The sequence below is a fragment of the Fusarium tjaetaba genome (genome assembly GCF_013396195.1).
Source record: "Fusarium tjaetaba strain NRRL 66243 chromosome Unknown NRRL66243_c0000030, whole genome shotgun sequence".
In the NCBI taxonomy this organism is placed as follows: domain Eukaryota; kingdom Fungi; phylum Ascomycota; class Sordariomycetes; order Hypocreales; family Nectriaceae; genus Fusarium; species Fusarium tjaetaba.
The window spans coordinates 225,253-244,599 of NW_023501226.1; the positions used below are offsets into that span (position 1 = coordinate 225,253).

Sequence of the window (19,347 nt, forward strand, 5' to 3'; positions counted from 1 at the left end):
CGCCTAGTGAGAGGGGTTTTGGAATTTTGGTTGAGGCTTGGTGAGGGGCCAGACTCTGAGGAACCCTTGTAGCTTATGACCCCGGGAGAAGCCCGCTCTGGACCGGCTTAGCTACCGTGATCGCGGCACTTTAATGGAGCCATGGCGTAACCGTGGGGTTGCTCAAGTGGAGGCTGTTTTGGTGATGTTGAAGAGAAACAATGTTATAGTTGTAGTTATATAGATACTTTTGGAGGATTAGATGTCAGTAAGTGAGAGTAAAGTAACTTAGTAGGAATAAATGCTCATTGCTCCGTGGAGTATATGTATTCATTGTCATTATCTCCCTCAGTCTATCCAGACGCCATATTCTGCAAACCCTATATCTCGTTATATCCAAGATAAACCCATATGAAATTCCAAAAAATGCTCAATATCGCTCTCTGTGCTCAACACTTGACATGCATGCATACCAATCTCGGTATTAAAATCCATATCCCAGATCAAGGGTACGCCGGCTCGGCATACCGTCTCCCAGAAACCCCAAGGGGACTGGTCCCCCGCTCATCAGGCGGCATGCGCTTCTCCCATCTCTTCCTCTCAGATCGCGGATCCCATCCGGGATATTCGCGTCTTCGCTCCGCATCCGCATGGCTGCTAGTTCGCCTCTCCATGTCCGGTCGGCGCAGGTACCGATCACGTCGTTCTTCTTCTCTTTCCCGGTCAAGTTCCCGCTGTCGACCCCTGCGTTCTCGCTCGCGGTCTCGTTCCCTTTCTCTATCTCGCTCTTCGCGCATGCGTCTTGATCGCTTGATATCTTCGTCGCTGGACTCTGCTTCTGAGGAAGCTCCTGATATGTCGGAGTAGCTTCTGCTGAGGCGAGATGGAGGAAGTCGGTCTCGGCTTCGGCGTCCGCGGGACGAGTCGGTGTTGTAGGATGGGGCTCTAGGTGGATTTCTGGTGCGATCTGTGTTGCTGCTGAGTCCGTTGGGGAGAATGTTTGAGACTTTCTCGGTCAGTTTTTCTCGTAGGCTGGGGCTGTGTGTTGATCGTCGGCGGGTGGAATCGTCTGAAGCTCTCCCATCTGCGCGGTGAGGCCGGAATGTTGGGGGTGGATTGCTAGCAACAGGAGGCGGGCGATCATTTGTTGGTGAATATCGACGAGTCGTCGGCGAAGGCGGGCTTGCTTCAGGTCTTCTCTTTGCGCGAGGAGGAACCGGCTCGTCATCACTAGAGTCTGAAGAGTAGTGCCTGGGCTGACTGTGTCGACGAGGCGGTGCGGGCCGCTTCGCATGAGGGTCCAGATAAGACCCCGGGGGCGCATGCGGTGCATGTGGTGGTACATCTGGAGAAGGTTGTTGATTGTAATCGGAGAAGCTTCGTCGTCGGGCATGTTCGTCAGAGCGGCTGTTGTACCTCTCAGGTGAAGGTCTGGTTGGTCGCCCTCCTGCATGTCTGCCCGGCACATGATTGTACAACGGTCGCTCAGGCCTGGCTCGGGTTCCAGCAAAAGCACTTCCTCTCACGTGGGAGTAGGCGAACTTGGGCTCTGGCCCTCCAGGAGGTTCACCAGGCCCCGTGGGATCTCGTGTTTCTCTGTATGCCTCCCTCTCTCGAGCGTTTGCTTCTTTCCGTAACTTCTCGGCGCACGACTTGTGCCATCGATCCACCTCGGCGTCGGCTTGTGTTGGGAATACTGTTGGAGGTAGGTCGGCTGGAAAGTCTGCGCCTGTCTCGGGATGTTTTAGCTGCCAGTTCTTGACGGCGAACTGTAAGAAAGGAACGTGTTCCTCGGGACCGAGAAGTATCTCGAGAGATTCCCATCGTGAGAAGCCTCGAGCGGTAAGGGCAGGTATTGAAGGTGGTGCGAAATCGTCGTCGGTTGGCTGTAGTGTGTGTTGACATCCAGTAACTTGCCAGATGTAGGAGATGGACTCGTGTGGCATTTCAAATAGAGCTTTAAACGTTAGGCATATGTCGCACAAAGCCGCTATGGAACTTACAGTCATAATCGCCTCCAACTGCCTTGTAGAAGGCGGCCAGCTTTTCCGGGGTAAGGTGACAAACGGTTTTATCGCCTAGCTCGAGTATCTATTATGACGTAAGGTGGTCAGTATGCGATCGTTGGAATATTGGCACTTTTTGCAACCAAATGGTTAAAGAAAGGGTGGGCGCATACAATATGACGACTAATAGCTCTTAATAGAGCATCTAATAGCTTTGACGGGCTTTTATCCTTCTCATACATATACGAATACTCAATAGCTGGAGGCGGCGGGGTTGACGATGTTGCGCCCGGCGGGGCTTCTGTCTTTGGAGGGGCCGCCATAGTTGAAGAGTGGAAAGTGAATAGTGAAGTTAAAAGATGAAGGTGAGAAGAGAGGTTGTCGAGAAAAAGATCACGATGAAGGCGCGCTCACATCCAGGGCAGATGGCGGGGAAACGTGGATGGCGGTCAGCGGATCGATATCGATATCCAAGATGGACAAGATGTAATGATGCCGTAAACGAGGACGATGGTGCATTCGACAAGACTCTTGAGAAACAACGGAGGGAAATAAAAAGATAAAGACGACGATAAAAAGTCGCAAAAGTGCACAGTAGCACAGACCCGATCAAGTCCCGTTCACACGTTCAGGTTCGGGTTGGGATCCAATACCTTATATGAGATGGAGCCCAGCTGATGAATGAAATGACAATGTCAACCCAAACTACCTGAGTCAAAAGGTAAGTTAAGGCAGGGCAAGGCAGAGTTGACCGGGGTAGACTTGGCGAAGAAGTGGGCAGAAAGACGAGGATCGTTTTTATTTAGGTAGGTATTCAAGGGGAAGAGAGGGAAAAAAGAAGCACGAGCACAGGAACAAGGCAACGGTAAACAAGGCACAAAGAGACAAGAAGAGAAAGACAAGAAAAAAAGACGCTTGCTACTGCTTCTTGTGAGAAGTGAGAGGGAAAAGAGTTGGTTCCATGATTTGACTGGTCTCTTACATGGATGTGCCTGGGAGACTGCGGGTGGCTGACAAAAGGTTGCTCACTAACTTTGCAGATACATACCTACTCTGTGCAGTATAGCACAATAAGCAGCTGACTCTTGTATCATCCGGAGCTACCTACTGCACAAGTTATTTGCATATTGATCTTTTGTTTCTTCAATCTCTTTGTTACACTGCCCTTCCTTTGTCTTGACAATCATCTCTGCGGTGTTTATAACCATCCTATCCCCCATCGGAACCTACAATTACAGCGTCACTTCCGACAAACAAACACAACGCATCATGAACTGACATATCATAACGCAAACAGACATCATATCACATAGCAGCAGCCCTTCACTGCCGGCCCCCTCGTGGCCTGACACGTGCATCACTGGTGTAGGCGCCCCGGGTGATCCCTCCCACGAGGAGCAGGGCAGTACAAAAGTCCAACAAGTCGAAATAGAAGTGGATTCCCTTCACTTTTCATTTTCGCAACGGTCTACGGCTGTGTAAGGTAATCTAAGCCCATAACACGAAAATAGCTGTTTTCAAAACCTGGTTGGTTCCCTCTTGAGGCTGAGCTCACTGTACTGTTTCGCAGAATTGGTGTGTGGTGCTGAACCCCCCACCGAGATCTGTGAGATGATTTGGCATGGGCTGAATAATCTCGAAGATTCTTACATGTTCCCTCAGCGTCATTTGAGGCTGATAGATCAGTTTTTTCGGATATTTTTGTAGACGGGACGGACGGCATGTGCAACGTGAGAATGAACAAGCATCTTTGTGAAACAACATGGCACTGATGTCATTGTTTACTCGAGGACAGGACAGGACAGGGGACCATTTTTAATTGACAGCCCAACCAAGCAAAGCAAGTCTGATCCGAAACCCCGGAGCAGAGGCCGTTCAATTGGCTGATGTAGGGTAAGCCACTTTGTCGTAGGGCAGAACCAGGGTTGACTCCACTAACTCCAATGAGGCAACGGCCATCTCCAATTTCATCACGTACTGTTTCGTTGGCCTCTTCTTCTGAAAGTTGAGACAAGCAATTCCGAGCTTTGTGACGTCTTTGTCTACTTCTTTCACACTCCTTCTGAAATACTTCTTTGTATAATCGCTGAGCTTTGATCAGCTTCTCTTCTACCTTATTCTTGGTAATACTGAATCAGACCACCATGGACGCCCTCAAATCAGCCATCACCCCCATCACGCATAACCTCCCCGCGCCGATTCGCGACTTGGGCGTTTCCATCATCGGCGAGACGTGCTACAAATCTCTCCTTCTCGACGTCAACATCGAGGATGCCGAATGCATCAAGTTTGCCGTCTCCAAGGCTCTCGGCATCGGTATCATCGCCGCTTCATCCATCGTCAAGGTTCCCCAGATCTTGAAGCTCATCAACTCCAAGTCCGCCGAGGGTGTATCTTTCCTCTCCTACCTTCTTGAGACGGCTTCGTACATCATCTCGCTGGCCTACAACTTCCGAAATGGCTTTCCATTCAGCACCTATGGCGAGACTGCTTTGATCGTGGGACAGAATGTTATCATCTCGGTGCTTGTTCTGAACTATAGTGGTCGTGCTAGTCTGGCTGCTGTGTTTGTCGCTGCGCTTGCTGGAACTGTTGCGACGCTGTTTGCTGAGAATGTTGTGGATGCGCAGACTCTGAGCTACCTCCAGGCTGGTGCTGGTGCTCTGGGTGTTGCCAGCAAGCTGCCTCAGATCCTCACCATCTTCCAGCAGGGTGGTACTGGTCAGCTCAGTGCTTTCGCTGTAAGTCATTTTTACTCGTCGACATTCAATCGCAAAGTTAATAACGATAATTCAGGTCTTCAACTACCTCGCTGGCTCTTTGTCCCGAATCTTCACAACCCTCCAGGAGGTTGACGACAAGCTCATCCTCTACGGATTCGTCTCCGGCTTCGTCCTCAACGCCATTCTTGCTCTCCAGATGATCTTCTACTGGAACGCCCCCTCTGAGAAGGCCAAGGGCAAGCAGCCTGTTGCCCCCATTGCGGCCAAGCCTGCTGTTCTGACACCCTCTTCCTCTACCACTGCTACTCCTAAGAAGAGCCCTACCACTCGCCGACGCGGTTAGAGGTTCACATCCTTATTGTGTGGTTGCGTTTGCTTTATAGACTCGATTTGTCATACTCATTTTTAATAAGATCACTCCGTTACGTGCTTTGCTTTATGATGCTTCATTATGTGATTTTGACATGTATTTGTCGTCAAATGTTACACGAAAACGTGTGATGCTAACTACCTACATAAACGTGTTGCACAAACCCTGTCGATGATGCTATTCGAAGCAATGGTGCAAATGGTATCCCCCTTGTATGCTACCCCAGTTGAACGCCGTTATAATAACCCAAAGTATCGCTAATCCTTTTTCCATTGCCCAATTCCATACAATATCCAATCAAAACATTGATGCAGTGACTTGATTCCATGTCGCACGTGAAGGTCGATCGTTTGGACCAGCGCATTGAAGACAGCGCCGCTGTTCGCCGAGGTTGCTCACAGAGCAGCTGAAGCAAACATGCTTGCCACAAGCACCGCACGAATGATCACCGTTGTCGATACCATCGATATCCATGCCATCGTCATTACTGTTGAGACCAGCACCACAGTCGTCGCAGTTCGAGGGAGTGAGTTGTGTTTGGCCCAGGTTGGTTGTCGGAGCTGAAGGTGCTGAAGAGATGTTCCAGAACCGGTGGAGAGATTGTTGGTTTGATTCAGGTTGAGTAGGTTGAGGTGGTGTCTGTATGTTCCCAGATGGAAGTTCAATGTGTTGATGCTGGCTCTGCGCTGAGTATAGCATGTTGAGAGTACGTTCTAACTCAATTAGCATATATACAGTGCACGGCTATATATATCAAAACTTACCATGAATTGTCTCTTCTGAAGGTCGGTTATCGCGAAATCTTTTCATGGTACGACTGTGAAGATGAATAGGCGTCGATGCCATGATCGCGAAAGGGTTGGTAATGGAGTTGCCGAGTCGAGGAGGAGAGTCAAAGGATGAGACTGATGAGGGAGAGGCACAGAGCTCAGAGACGGATCGCTTGCGCTTGTGAGCCATTTTGATTAGGAGGAAGACAAGTCGTTGAGTGTATAAGCGGGAACCGAAACAATTAGAGTAATGTTACAATGGATGTAAATAGAGGATGAGGTGAGATAGATCAACCTCTTTACGGGAACTGAGACGAGACTGAGACTGTGGGGCTCAAGTTGGCTGCGCGACATGACGCGCTTAAGTGGTGACGTTGGACGCGTTGATGGCCCACGCTAATCATCGTCGCGCTACCTTACTACAGTGGGGTGGGAATGGATCTGAGATATAAAAAGACTCTTGTTCTAGATGGAAATTACAATGGCTATCGCAGCTCAAGATCTGCTATTTCCAGGCATCATACTAAATTTTTTTTATTATATGGAGCTAAGTCCGTCAGGACATCAAAACCGCCACCCAGCTCTAGCTGTTTCTCTGCCGATTCTTGGCTGGGTCTAGGTACCTAGGTAGTTAATCTGTAGGTGGAAACTTTCTAGGAGGAGGAAAGGAACTGAGGCTTTACCAGCTTTTTCCTGCAATGGGCCACTGGATAAGGTAATGTAGCTAGTGTAGGTATTACCAATTCATACACTACGTCTTTTGTCGCTGGCCCAAGTTCCTTGCCCCGGTGCTCGCTTGCGAGGAAAAAAATGCTTTGAAGTCGCCAACACTATACACATTCACATGCAGCCGCAGACTACAATAACGCTACCAGTGTCAATATACAGCACATACAGTAAGAGAATAGTCTCCATGGGGAGCTGAGGTTTGTATGGGATCAAGAAACAACAAAAGATCGCCGTTGCGCACCCCGCCCTCCAATCATAGCTGCCACGAAGCTGCAAAACATGGAACCCCAACCCCCCTCCCAACGGCGATGCTTGTCAAGCCTGGGACCTTGGTGGAGAATGTCAGGCAGCCTGAATGAGAATCAGAGCAACATTAGCACCCTCCCGCCCTCTACTCTCTTGCTTCCTCCATCTGATGCCTTGTCTCCTCCGTCGTTTCGGGCGGTGGCATCAATGGGTCCCCGATCCATCATTTGGTGCAATGCTTCTCCTCAATTCTATAAGAGGACTTGAGTTGGGCGTGGAATTTCCTTTCCATGGCGCGTCTTTACGAATCACATCCATCTCTTCATCATGGCCAATCTTTCAACGGAAGATATTGTGACTATACTAAGTACAATCCCAGGGCTTCTCATATCGTGTCTAAGTGCTTGGTTGGCATATCTTGCCCTTCAACGCCGCCATGCAACCCGTAACGACATTGAGACTGCCACTATCGAATTCATTATCACACGCATCAGTGCAACTCAGTCGATGTGTGAGTACTATTGCCAACTTACGAAGTTTTCTGTGTCTAATTCATCCTCAGGCTTGAGATGCAGTCCCTGTACGAAACTACCACTGGGATCTTAAGTCCAAGCGAAAACCTACCCCAGCTACCACCTACGGCCCACCAAAACGTGAACGGACAAGAGTACAGACGGATCGAAGTCCTACCACCAGCACGAGTCGACCTGCAAAACAGCTTGCTGCGCCCAGACCCAATTGCAGCGTGACAAGATGAATACAAGCTATTGGGCGTTTGGGAGCCGTTTGTGTTAGAATATCTTGTTGATTGTGTCTATATGAGAATTCGCGTTTTAAAGGAATAAAATTTGGATATGCTCTCTACTCTTGCATGTCGCTCATCTATACCAAATTCATGGAGCTAAAGCCGAAATATATCACCAACAGTGGAGATGAGGCCTCCCCACGTTCAAGACGGGAACTAAAATACTTAAGTAGTCTAAGCTTGTTATCCGTCTATGAACCCAAGCGCTCATCGCAGTGAGGCAATCGTCGTCCCAGACTTGGGTTGAGGTGTTTCACGCCGCATGATAAGCAGTCTGTCCATCAGCATAGTACATACGAAGATGGTTTGGAGTCGTTGCCTCTAATCATCAATGTATACGACTAGGTAGAGTGTCAATGCCGGCCAACTCCTTTGTATCTCCATAATGCTTATTGGGCTCTCATGACATTGGCTTTGAGTGCCCCAGAAGCACGGCTGTGGCTATGGAAGGTTAGTAGGTACTGTACACGGGCCACACTGTAGAAGGGATTGGGAGGAGGGGGGTGTCAACCAGGCAGCCATTCCCATTTTGCTGGGCCGATGGTTCGCAAAAACATAGGGAAACAACCTACCCCCTGAGAGGGTGGCCCGACCAAGCAGCCACAATTCTCAATTCGCTGACCTGATGGTTCGCAAAAAATAAAGGGCAACAGTTGAGGTGTATCCCCAGAACTCCGCGTTCGGTTTAGCTACTTCAGCTACTCTGCAATATCTATACTTCCTAGGTAGATATAAAAGGTTGATAAAGCCAAGTTAGTGATGGCATGACAGCAACCACCCACAAACACCAAGCTTTCATCCAAAGCATCTTTTGATATCCTTCCACTTTAAATCGAATTCTTTCAACATGGTTCAATTATCAACCGATGCTATTATTACCCTCGTTAGCACTATACCTGGACTGATTGTATCTTGTCTAAGTGCCTGGTTTGCCTACCTAGCAATCCATCGAAGACCCGTCCCCCAAAACGATGCCGAAACAACCGCGATGCTTTTCATGATTCCAAGGACAGCTTATGTTCCTCCCGGGTTAGCATTCATATCTCTTCGCCTCTCCATGTGTTGAACCTGACTTGTTTGTTCTCCAGTGCATTGTCCCACACCGATTCAGAGGGGACATTGACGAATGGTGATGCCCTCCAACTACCGCCAGCGACAAGTCAACAATGTCTTGGGCCGATCCATAATCGAGTGCTTGAACATGCTGAACGTGTATCATAATGTCTTGATGAAAAACATGATACAAATGGAGAATGCGCTGCTTTTCAATGCTTCAACATGGGCCGCGGCGCATACGACACAACCGGTGTCCCCAAGCCAGTGCCCCTCACCAAACAAGGCTTCCTCACTCGGCTCACATGCACTTATCAACCAACCTGATACAACTGTCCACTATGAGTTAGCTCTCAGAAGAATTGATTGCACTCAAATGGACCATGACCAACCTGCAACGACACATGAGGAACCTCAGGAGAACGGATTCATCCACCTAAAAGCCTTCCTCACACGAGGCCACTTCTTGGACTGATACAACTTGTATGCAAAGAACAACCCAACACACGACACGACCAAGCCAAGAGTGGAGTAGACGATGGTGACGATTACTTCGGTCGACATTGGAAGGGATTGAGCGGAGAAGTGTTGTAAGGGACAAAAGTGATAGACGAAATCGGGGTGTAACGGATGTAAGAAATACCTAGGCCTTGGGACACAACAGATCATATTTGTACGATAACAGTAGGGCTATCCTATTCCATACTGTCGATTGAGTTACCGGTGGACACTCTCTTTCTGTATCCTCCAGGCTTTCCAACAGAGCCGTATTCTTCCTATGGGGGCCCTTTGCCTCGAGGCTGTGCTGCAGTAGGAAGTGACACGAGTTGCACATCTGCCCTCCTTTCTGGTTACGCAGAATGACACGCTAGTCTAGAGGTGGCTACGGGATGAGGAAATACAGCGGTCGGTCTTTGGTGGGAGAGCAACGATTTTTGGTGTAAGCTGTTCTGCTGTTTTTCCTCGCCCTGAGGGTCGAGACTTTTATCTTCTATCCTAAGGAATTAACAGAGTTAGGTAAGTTACGTATTATTTAAGACAATTTATTATAATTTAGTGTTACTTAGGTAAATTTAGTGGATTCTTAGACTAGATCACTGTATGGTTTTGCTGTTGACGTAGGTCCCAAATAAACGCATTGCTTGGTATAACTACTAACTAACTACCTCTCTCTCTCTCTCTCTCTCTCTCTCTCTCTCATATTATTACTCCCGAGGGGGGACTACTGGATATTGATCACACGTCATTGGGAAGAGTAGTGCCCAGTCAATTTTGAAGTCCTCCCAGCGGTTTGGATCTTTAGCTATTTGCCCCGGTGATTCATTTCCGTACTCCTTTTCCATTTTTTTGACCAATTCCTTGCAGGCGGTGGCCGATTTCTCGACCTGGTTCTCCAAGAAGGAATCAAAAAAACCCTCGATGTTAACCAAGGCCCTGTCGATGGCTTTTTGTGTATACCTAATCTCTTCTTCCGCTAAGTAGGTCTCAAAGTGAGCTGCGCGTAGATAAAGGCGGAATCGTGTGTATCTACTCCACAGCAATCCGTCCTTAGTCTCGATTTCCTCCTCTATCTTGAACAAGTCGTACCATTCATTCGAGCGTGAGCGTGTGAGATTAGCTCGGCGTTCGAGCCACCGAGGCATGTCCCACTCGAGGCAAGTTTGGTCCTGAGGGCGTTTGAGCTTGAATTTGGCAACCATGTTGTCCGTCAAGAATGCCATTGATAACCGAAAGATCACTACCGTTGCCAACGAGGCTAGCCTGGCCCGACACTGCAACATTGTCTCCCGAGGATACGGGTCCATGAATTGTAGTATTCTGTCCTTGACTACCGTGTAACCGTCTGTGTCCTTGGGGCCTTTTCGGAGCCAGAGCGCAAGCTCGTAGTGACAGTGTTCCTCCAGCGTTTCGTCTTTCTTGGAAATCCGGTAATCCAAGACGTCTCCTTCGGTAAAAGCTTGCTTGATCAATGTTCCATTCGCGGCGGCTGTTTTGTGGACATCTTCAAAAGCCCTCGTGTGTTCATCAAGCTGTGATTCTTGCAACGAGTAGATATGGGCCCCGGGACGCGTAGAAAACATGCGCATGGCCAAAGTTACATCTCGGCCAGGCGGCAATTCGTTAAGAATCATCGTAGGAGTGATGATTGCGCCAGGTTCTAGGAAGTCCTTGGTGCAATCCATATGACAGCCGATTGCAGGGTTTCCGAGGCCGTAGAGAATAACGAGGATCTCGGTGGGCAGAGATGTTTCCTTTGCTTTATCACAAGCCTCTCGGATATGCAGAAGTATTCTGGTTATCATCTCGCTTGAGTAGGTATAGACAAAACCGTCAGCTCTCTGGGGACTGAGCCATGTTTGATGGCGACCGAGTTGGGCGAGGCGTTTCTGGTCCATGAGGGCATCATTCCACCAACATTTGCCCATATCAAAGCCACTGCCTTCGTCATTGCGAGGCATCACTCTACAAGCTCCAATGATGATGGTTGTATGGTAGATCTGGGGTATCGTGGTGGCATATTTGATTTGACGCATGATGAGTGCCCGTGGTATGTCTTTTGTCTGATAATGAAAGAAATGATGTTATCCAATTCATGTAAAAGACGAGGAGGATGAATAAAGTTGAAGCCAAGAAGGGTACCGACTTTAAGTAGTAGGTGCCTTGTTTTATCTTGTCGGTCTGGCGGCAATCCGCTGAGAATCATGGAAGGAGTGATTATTGCATCAGGGTCAAGGAAGTTAAGGTATTCAAGTGTTTGAGAGTGGAAGGACTCCTACTGCCTGATACACTTGCTGCCTTCTGTGGTCTAAGGTACCCTAAGAAAACACTAAACTAAGCACAAGATATCCTAAAGCTTAGGCGGGCTTATCTAAGTAAGGTAAGAATTTTTATAATTTTAGGATCAAGATCCTAAGTATTCGAGAGGCTGTCTACCTTAGGTATCTTGTCGCCCTGGCCAAGCCAAAACGGACACTAAAAGGGACCCAAGGAGGCTTCCCTACCTAATCAGGAAGACGCAGGATTTTTGATTGGTTCTTGAAACTCACCCCAATCTTAGATATCATCCCATTCGCTCGTTCTGACGAAACTACCTGAGCTTCTAGGTTCTAGGTTCGGTTCTCTCTGCCGGAATAAGCTCTCAGCCACAAGTCTCAACTGCAAATAACACTTCTTACATCATCAGTTTTGAACCCAGATCTAATTTACACGTTCGGCCTTATGAACTGTAAGCTTTGGTAATTGAGGTCAAAAGACGAGAGCTATAATAAGGGAGTTGATGTTCATTAGTTAAAAGGCTCGTTTAGTTTATCCTGAAAGCATGTACGCATTCTTGTCGCTTAACGATTGGGTTCACGATGAGGCACTGCACGAATTCTTACCTCTCGTGCTCAGGATCAAGCTTTATCATTCTGCCCTGAGAGAAAAAGGTTGTTTCAAGCCATGAAGTCTTTCAGTATAAGTAGGCTTTTATTCCCCCCCCCCACCATGTCTGTTCTGTTCTGCCCATCGTTCATCACCTTTGTCATCTCGGACCCTTCTTGCACATAACTCAACTCATACGTCATATCGCCATGTCGAAGGAAGAAAAGTCATCATCTTCAAGTCAAAAGACTCCTCCAGGCTCATTAGGGTTAGGGTTAAGCCCCCCAGCGGATATGTGCCTCCGCCACCCTACGAGTCACCTATGCTGTCTCGCGAGCCTACGCCAAAACCAGTGCATGTCATCGTCGAGCCACTGGAAATGCCCTTAGACACAATGCCTGAAGAGGAAAAACCGCGGAGAGCACGGAAGAGGGATTTGATCAAGAGAATCATCACCATAATCCTCTGCCCGGTCTGCCCGGAGCTCCTGATTATTTGTTGATGACCTTGAACTTCGTGCCCCGGCCTCCTTTAAAACCTTAACCTTACCGCTTCCGCTCCAAGTTGGGATACGAGGGTTGATTGTGTAAATCTACCAAAAGGAGAAACTTCTAGGGTGGTTCTGATATTTTATGCTAGCATATTCAAGCCAGGGATGTTTAATGGCGGAATCTGATCCTATCTTCCATCTGCTTACCCAGCGGTCATGGGTACTTCACCTCAGAGGAAAGGGTGGTTACTGGAGCCAGTCGACTTATGACACGGAACTAAGCCTTCGCTGGATAGGAGCCTGTGAATGGAGTTACGTGGGCTCACATGACGGCGTCTAGACAACGCTTCTCTCGGAGTTCTTTCTTTAAACACACTTTTATAATCAATGGTTTAAGATTTTACTTCATAATCTAGGAGGGTCTTTAATCCCTTTCTGCTTTCTGCACTATGAAATATAGATCTGTTCGGAATTATGTCCCACGATTCCCAAGTAACGGATTTCAAGACTCTACAATGAACTTTTCGAGAATCGTACTGGTATAATATTAAATTAGAAATACACTAGAGATGAAATACCACATATAATCAACTATTCAGTCTTCCCAAACTGCTCTGCAGACCATAAAACTTGAACATCCCCCCTCTAAGGACGAACCACAAACTTTCCAATCCCCCCCTTACTCTTCAAAGTCTTCTCACAGCCCTTCCTCACCTCCTCCAAATCATCCATGTCCACCGCCGTGTGAACAGCCTTGACCATCCCCTTAGCGACCATATCCGCCACAACCTCCATGTCCGCTCGAAGCCCTGGATGTCCCGATATGAACTCATACTGAATCCTTGTACCGCGCAGCTTCCACTTGTACCAGATCTGCAATAAATCGAGAATCCAACCAAGCCATTTGGGGAACTTGGGACCGAGCATTTCTGCCATGACTTCACTTTTGGGGATGCTGGCGATGCTCATGAGGATGCCGTCGGTTTTGAGAACGGAGATGCTTTCGTTGAGGGTGGAGAATTGGGTGCTTATTGCAAAGTCAACGGTGCCGCGGCCGATGAGCTGTACGATGTCTTGGGTCTTGTAGTCGTACAGCTGAGTGACCATTCCGGGGAGATATTCTTCAACCAGGCCCATCTTTGGCGTCGAGACAGTCGAGATGATCTTCTCAGCGCCAAAATAGTTGCGTGCAATCTGGATGGCCGTGTTGCCAGATGCACTGAGAGCAGCGGGTATGTAAACCGTCTGCCCTGCGAGACTATCTCTTCCCTGAAGCTGGAGTCCTCGCTTGATGCCCTGGTACGCAGTTACTGCGAGAGCTGGCGCAGCAGCGGCTTCTTCAAAAGAAACATGATCCGGTTTCTTGTGGAGGAACTGTGGCTCTGTCAGGGCATATGTCGAGGCCCAGGCTGCAGGGGGTCTAGAGAGATGAGGTTTCTCAAACTCCATGCCGTAGACTGCATCTCCGACCTTGAACTCTGTGACTTCGGAGCCAATCTCTACAACTACTCCAGAGCCTTCGATTCCAAAAAGTATCGGATAGCTGCGATATATATGTGAGCTTGCATTATGAGTGAAGAGTGGTTGTCGACTTACGAGGCTTTGTAGAGCAAGTCAAACTGCCCAGCTGCTAACCCTGTTTCACCAGTGTTGATGGCAACGGCTTTCATACGCAGAAGAAGCTGATTTGGCTTGGTGATTTTGGGTATAGGCTGCTCTATGATCGTGTACTCTGCTGGGAGACACTTCTTTGGTGCAACAAGAGTTCGAGTGGTAGATGGTAGTTTCGACATTGTGGGGTTTGGTATATGTCAGTCAACTAGAAGTGAAAGAATGAGTGAGTTTGGCTTCATGATATCAACAGCGGATGTCAGGTCTTTAATCAGTCCATCAACATGCCACGGCGGCGTAGATCGGTGCCTCGGCGGTGTGTGGAGACATTTCGGGGGAGGGCCCACCGAAACCGCCGAACTCCACGCCGGTGATCTTTCGGTGCCTGAACCACCCAATGTGAGGAGCTCGTATGGCGGACTTTGCTTTTGATAGGATTGCAGGGCGGAGATTAATACGACTTGGGCAGTAAAGGTGTATCCCGGAATAACATATCCTTCAACACTTTCACCAGGGCATTATCCGCATTCATGTTGCCCTCAAACATGTAGACTTTGACCAGATCCACTCGATCCACGGGTGCTCTTGATGAGCAGAACTACATTATGACCTCGATTTGCAATATAATACATACATGAGTGAGAGGTTCCGCCACCACTGAAATCCTCGATCACCAGATTGCCATCAACTATAGTGACTGCAACAAATCTGGGTGGCCCTTGCTACCGCTAACACCTTACAAATAAAGAGCAAAACTCCAATCATCATACTTTTCGACGAAAAAAAAATGAACACGACGTTGATCCTGTCACATACTAGAGCGAATGAACCGCCCGTTCCGCGTCTGTACCGTACGACTACGGTCTTCACCACCCTCCATGCCAAGAACTGTTACCCTCCCAGTTCGGGTCTCGACGTCTGTTGTGAATTCCATACCATCGCGAATAGCTCGACTCATCTAAACCACAGTTAGTATCAGAACGGTACGCAGACACGAAGTTATGTACCTCTCTCACGGCTGATGCCAAGCTGGTCCGCAACATTGACATATCCCTCCTCCACGGCGCCTTTGTCCTTCTGAACCTTTGTTACAAGCTTCTCGTCGCCCTTCCAGACACTGCGACACATGGGGCAAGTCACTTTCCCGCCAGCCTTTGTCTGCGCCCACATTCTGAAACACTCCTCGTGAATATTCTGACCACAGGCGGCAGCGCACCAAACGATAGACTCTTGGTTCTTCTCGTCAAGCTCACAGTAGCAGATGGGACAATCGCCATCGATGGGCTTTCGCTTGTCGGACTCTGCTTGTCCAGGTGCCGAAATGGGAGGCGCGGAGGCAAAGATGGTTTGAAGTTCAGTGCTCAGAAGCGCGAGCTGGTAGACGAGATTAAAAGGCGCGTTCAGAACTTGCTTCATGACCTAAGTTTTGTCAATAACGCGATCGATGTTTCAGGTGTGATACGTACATAGAGGATGTGCTTGCACTGATGACCCTTCTCATGGTGAGGGCACGTACATCGCGGCTGTTTTCCAACATGAACAGTGTAGATGTTTCCAGTCGATCCTGTCATCTCAACATCTTCCTCGGGGAAATCTTGGGTTCCTCCTCTGACGCGATTAAGCACGTAAAAGCGCTGAGAAAGAGCCCGGTCGTAGATCTCATGGAACGACTGAGGTGGCTTGGGTCTGAACCTGCGAAGTCGTTTTTCTTCATTTGTGACTTTCGGTTTCTTCACCTTTCTCTCCTTCTCGGCTTGATAGGAAACATCTTCTTCAGTGATTTCATGGGCTTTGCGCTTCATTGGTGCTGGTGGCAAAAGTGCATCTTGCTCAACGCTCGTGGCTTTCTGGGATGGTTGACCCGCTTTGACCGTGTTAATCAGATCTGGTAAGACTGGCTCTTGTGGCGCCTTAAGCTTCTCACAATCAGCAGAACGCAAAACTCTAGTTGATTTCACACTGGACGACCCCATTCTGATGAGTCTTTAGTTTTTCTTGCGATAGTTTGAAAGAGATTTGTGGAAGATGGAAAATGTGATTTCATCGTGACTGCCTCCAGGGTATGGCAGGTTCCCTGAGCATTTTGGGCAGTGGCGGCAGGTGCATGGTCACGTGCCACTCCTTCCCCATGGTCATGTTTGATCCTTTCAACGTCAACGTCAATGTCAACGTCAACGTCATCTCAAAACCCCCCTGTGAATCATCCATTGTTTCAAGAAAATAATTGAGTTCATTCAAGGATGTCGGTTGAGTCGTAGAGAGATGATTGGTGATTTCTTTCATGGGGTTGCTGCATACAACTTCAATCACTGTGCACTGAACTACATTTCACAATTCTACAAAGACGTCAACTTAGAAAGGAACTGCTCTTTGGCATTGATTTATCCTATCTTCTTCATCCACTGATCCATCTCTTTTGACTGGCTTCATACCGCTCATGATAGCCCAAAAAGAAACATAGCCAAACGCCCCGAAACAAGGGACTGAACCCGCCCCTGCTCTCCTGAGGGAACATAGATGCCCCGCCGTAATGCGCCCCCTATACAAAGAAAAATAACAAAAGAAATCCAAAGGCAGGTTGATGTAGTAGGTACAGGCGATGCCGCAAAGACGGCAGCCTCTTTGAAATGGTTCAACGCCGAGTCTATGCTATGGCTGTCAAAGGTGTATAGTATTAGACATGAAGGGAATATTTGTGTGTGGCCGTAAGGTCATCGAAGTGATAGTATCATGGAGGTCGTATGGTTGAGGGCCGTGGTACTGTCATCGAGGTATCGGTTGTTCATCGTACTAAACCACGGGCGCGGGTATTATTGTGTTTTGCCCAGGTGGATATGATATGGCTATGGTTGTCATCAACAAGTGTCAACGTTCACGCAGCTCTGACGCGATGCCTAGGAAAGTGTCGCAGTGTATGTGCGCGCGGCTTTCAAGGCAATGGGCGTCGGTGGCTGGGATCGCGAGGCTGTTGATATCGACCAGATTGTTGCTGCTGGGCAGTCAACCATTCTGTGGAGCCAGTTTGTCGACCAGGTTGCTCAGCAGGCAACTTGGTATCGCTTCCGCTTGCACCAGTGTGGTTTGATCCGCCAGGGGATCCAGGAACCAAGTCAGTTACGGCCTGTGCAATTGAGGCCACGACGTAGCCTCGGAGTTCGTTGTCTTCCCGGCTGTCTTCCTTCTCCAATCGGAATCGTTCGTCCTTGTTCATGTTGGATCGACGCATGTTCTTGATCTCTTGCATAACATAGAGAAGAACCTCTTCGGGGCATCGGTTACGCTCAGCAGCATGCTGATTCTTGCGCACGTATCGTCGAGTGACATCAGTAGCTCCGTCAATGGAGAATGCAATGCAGTAGGACATCTTCTTGCCCCAACCCTCAGCATAGAGGCGAGGGTTATCCCATGCTTCCTCACAAGCATCCACATGAACCCATCGCTTTTGGTGGTCTGAATACACCTCAGTCCAGACATGGTCCTCAGCGTTCCAGACCCAGCGAACACGGCCTCCAACAGCTCGGCAAAGCATGCTAAAGCAGTTGGCCCATTCGCCAACACGTCCTCGTCGGGTTTGTAATAACCGCCAGACATCACCGTAACGAGGGAAGCGCTCGAAAGCACCGCAATGTTGAGCAGAGCATTGATACAATTCGACACGGAGGGCGCCACAAGCACTCTCTTCAGGTGAAGGAGCAGTCATGCCACGGGCGATGGTGGGAGACAAGCAGACGGGGCAGGGTGGGTTGTTGACCCAGCTAAAGAACGATCGCTTAAACCATCTATCATGTGTGTTAGTCAATCCATCCAAACGAGATCGGATGATAAATGACATACCTTAATAATGCCCGGATGACACAGTCTTGGTAACCCCATTCGGGCCGTCGTCCATCACCCATACTCTCAGCCTGAGCTTGCAAGACCTGAGTCTCTTCCTCGGCCTCGCCATAGATACGATCTAATGGGATGGTTTGTAATGCCTCGTCCAACAGACCAGGGTTCTCGTATTTGGTTGGTGTTAATGATAAGCTGATGAGGAGGTTTCTGAATTTTTGAGAATCGCGATCACCAGCGGCGGGAGGTGTAGGGATCTTGGGGAGATGTCGCAGGGCGGAGTAAGAGGGAAGACCAGGTCCTTGGGATGTCGAGGGTCGGCTATCGCTGGGGAACGGAGAGCTTCGCATACGGGGAGATTGCTCTCCCAAGCTCGGAGAGCCTTGTCGCGATGAGGCACGGAGATCATTCATACGCTTGTCACGCAACAAGCCTTCGAATTGGACCCGAAGATCTCGGGCCCATTCCTCGCCATACTCGCCCGCAGGCGTACGTTGGCCCGCCATAATTGCTAATATGTTGTTTTGTAAGTGGATAGTTCGTGGATGAAGATGTTGAGGATAGATGTTTCAGTATATGTCGTTGCCCAGATACGTGATCGGGCTAGGTAGTTGATGGCTCAATTGTTGCTATTTACGAGGTCCAAGAAACCTCGGAGTGAGATATGTCGTCGTAATATTGATCGTAAAATGTCGTCGTCAGCAACGAGAGGTGCGTGATGGTAGGCCTGATTGCCACGGTACACGCGTTGTCCAGATGAATCCTTTTGGTCCTGAGAATGACCAACTGACTGTTGCCGCGGGAGTTGTCGCTTGCTCTGACCAGCTGATGACTAAGGTAGCCAGAATCGTTTGTTTTCCTTTTTTCCTCAATCGTCGTGAGTATCGTCGAATACTCTTTCGTCGTAGAAACAAGTTGACTCGCTTCTTTTGTTCGTCGTCGCCGAGAGTGAAGGGTTAAAGGAGAGGAGTTGACGGCTCGCGAATGGCTGACCACTGCAGGCAGGTAAGAGAGACAGACAGCACAAAAGAGGAGAGGCAGGAGCAGGCGGCGATGAGAATCGATGGGTGGACCAGGGGAATAAAGGGAAAGGGACGGGGTGTCTCGGGAGGGTGTGCGTCTCGTTCACTCTTGCCCACTCTGGGCCAGAGCCTACGATGGCAGTTTACGCGTCAGCAGTGAGCGCCAGGCCAATGAGGGAGCCGACTGTTGCTCGAGGTGGGGGCCGCTGGGCGCAGGGGCATGTACCGGTACAGCGGCCTCGTACTCTTGTTCAAGTGAGGTGAGTGCTCAGGGAACTGGGGAACTGAGAGAACGCCCACTGAGCCTTATAAAATGGCGGAATTGATTGGTCTGTGATAGGTTGGATGG

General features: G+C 49.0%; 7 protein-coding genes across 7 annotated transcripts; 1 reads left to right on the top strand and 6 right to left on the bottom strand.

Annotated features, from left to right (window-relative positions):
* Window positions 1-482: 482 nt before the first annotated feature.
* Window positions 483-2,308, bottom strand: FTJAE_1644 (uncharacterized protein; the record flags this gene model as incomplete). Its single annotated transcript, XM_037347755.1, has 3 exons — window positions 483-1,936; window positions 1,983-2,070; window positions 2,159-2,308. 3 exons carry the CDS (start codon window positions 2,306-2,308, stop codon window positions 483-485), a joined length of 1,692 nt encoding a protein of 563 aa, XP_037211212.1.
* A 1,821-nt stretch (window positions 2,309-4,129) lies between these two features.
* FTJAE_1645 (mannose-P-dolichol utilization defect 1) lies at window positions 4,130-5,051 on the top strand (the record flags this gene model as incomplete). The annotated part of the gene is made up of 2 exons (XM_037347756.1): window positions 4,130-4,726; window positions 4,782-5,051. 2 exons carry the CDS (start codon window positions 4,130-4,132, stop codon window positions 5,049-5,051), a joined length of 867 nt encoding a protein of 288 aa, XP_037211213.1.
* Window positions 5,052-5,375: 324 nt separating this feature from the next.
* On the bottom strand, window positions 5,376-6,038 carry FTJAE_1646 (ORF21; the record flags this gene model as incomplete). Its single annotated transcript, XM_037347757.1, has 2 exons — window positions 5,376-5,791; window positions 5,843-6,038. The coding sequence occupies 2 exons, from the start codon at window positions 6,036-6,038 to the stop codon at window positions 5,376-5,378; spliced, it is 612 nt and encodes a 203-aa protein (XP_037211214.1).
* Window positions 6,039-9,886: 3,848 nt separating this feature from the next.
* FTJAE_1647 (ORF20) lies at window positions 9,887-11,215 on the bottom strand (the record flags this gene model as incomplete). Its single annotated transcript, XM_037347758.1, has 1 exon — window positions 9,887-11,215. The coding sequence occupies one exon, from the start codon at window positions 11,213-11,215 to the stop codon at window positions 9,887-9,889; it is 1,329 nt and encodes a 442-aa protein (XP_037211215.1).
* A 1,964-nt stretch (window positions 11,216-13,179) lies between these two features.
* On the bottom strand, window positions 13,180-14,327 carry FTJAE_1648 (zinc-binding dehydrogenase; the record flags this gene model as incomplete). The annotated part of the gene is made up of 2 exons (XM_037347759.1): window positions 13,180-14,077; window positions 14,131-14,327. 2 exons carry the CDS (start codon window positions 14,325-14,327, stop codon window positions 13,180-13,182), a joined length of 1,095 nt encoding a protein of 364 aa, XP_037211216.1.
* Window positions 14,328-15,011: 684 nt separating this feature from the next.
* FTJAE_1649 (e3 ubiquitin ligase Zswim2) lies at window positions 15,012-16,118 on the bottom strand (the record flags this gene model as incomplete). Its single annotated transcript, XM_037347760.1, has 3 exons — window positions 15,012-15,103; window positions 15,153-15,564; window positions 15,612-16,118. 3 exons carry the CDS (start codon window positions 16,116-16,118, stop codon window positions 15,012-15,014), a joined length of 1,011 nt encoding a protein of 336 aa, XP_037211217.1.
* Window positions 16,119-17,074: 956 nt separating this feature from the next.
* FTJAE_1650 (PNG1 with de-n-glycosylation function (n-glycanase)) lies at window positions 17,075-18,482 on the bottom strand (the record flags this gene model as incomplete). Its single annotated transcript, XM_037347762.1, has 2 exons — window positions 17,075-17,924; window positions 17,980-18,482. The coding sequence occupies 2 exons, from the start codon at window positions 18,480-18,482 to the stop codon at window positions 17,075-17,077; spliced, it is 1,353 nt and encodes a 450-aa protein (XP_037211218.1).
* Window positions 18,483-19,347: the final 865 nt, after the last annotated feature.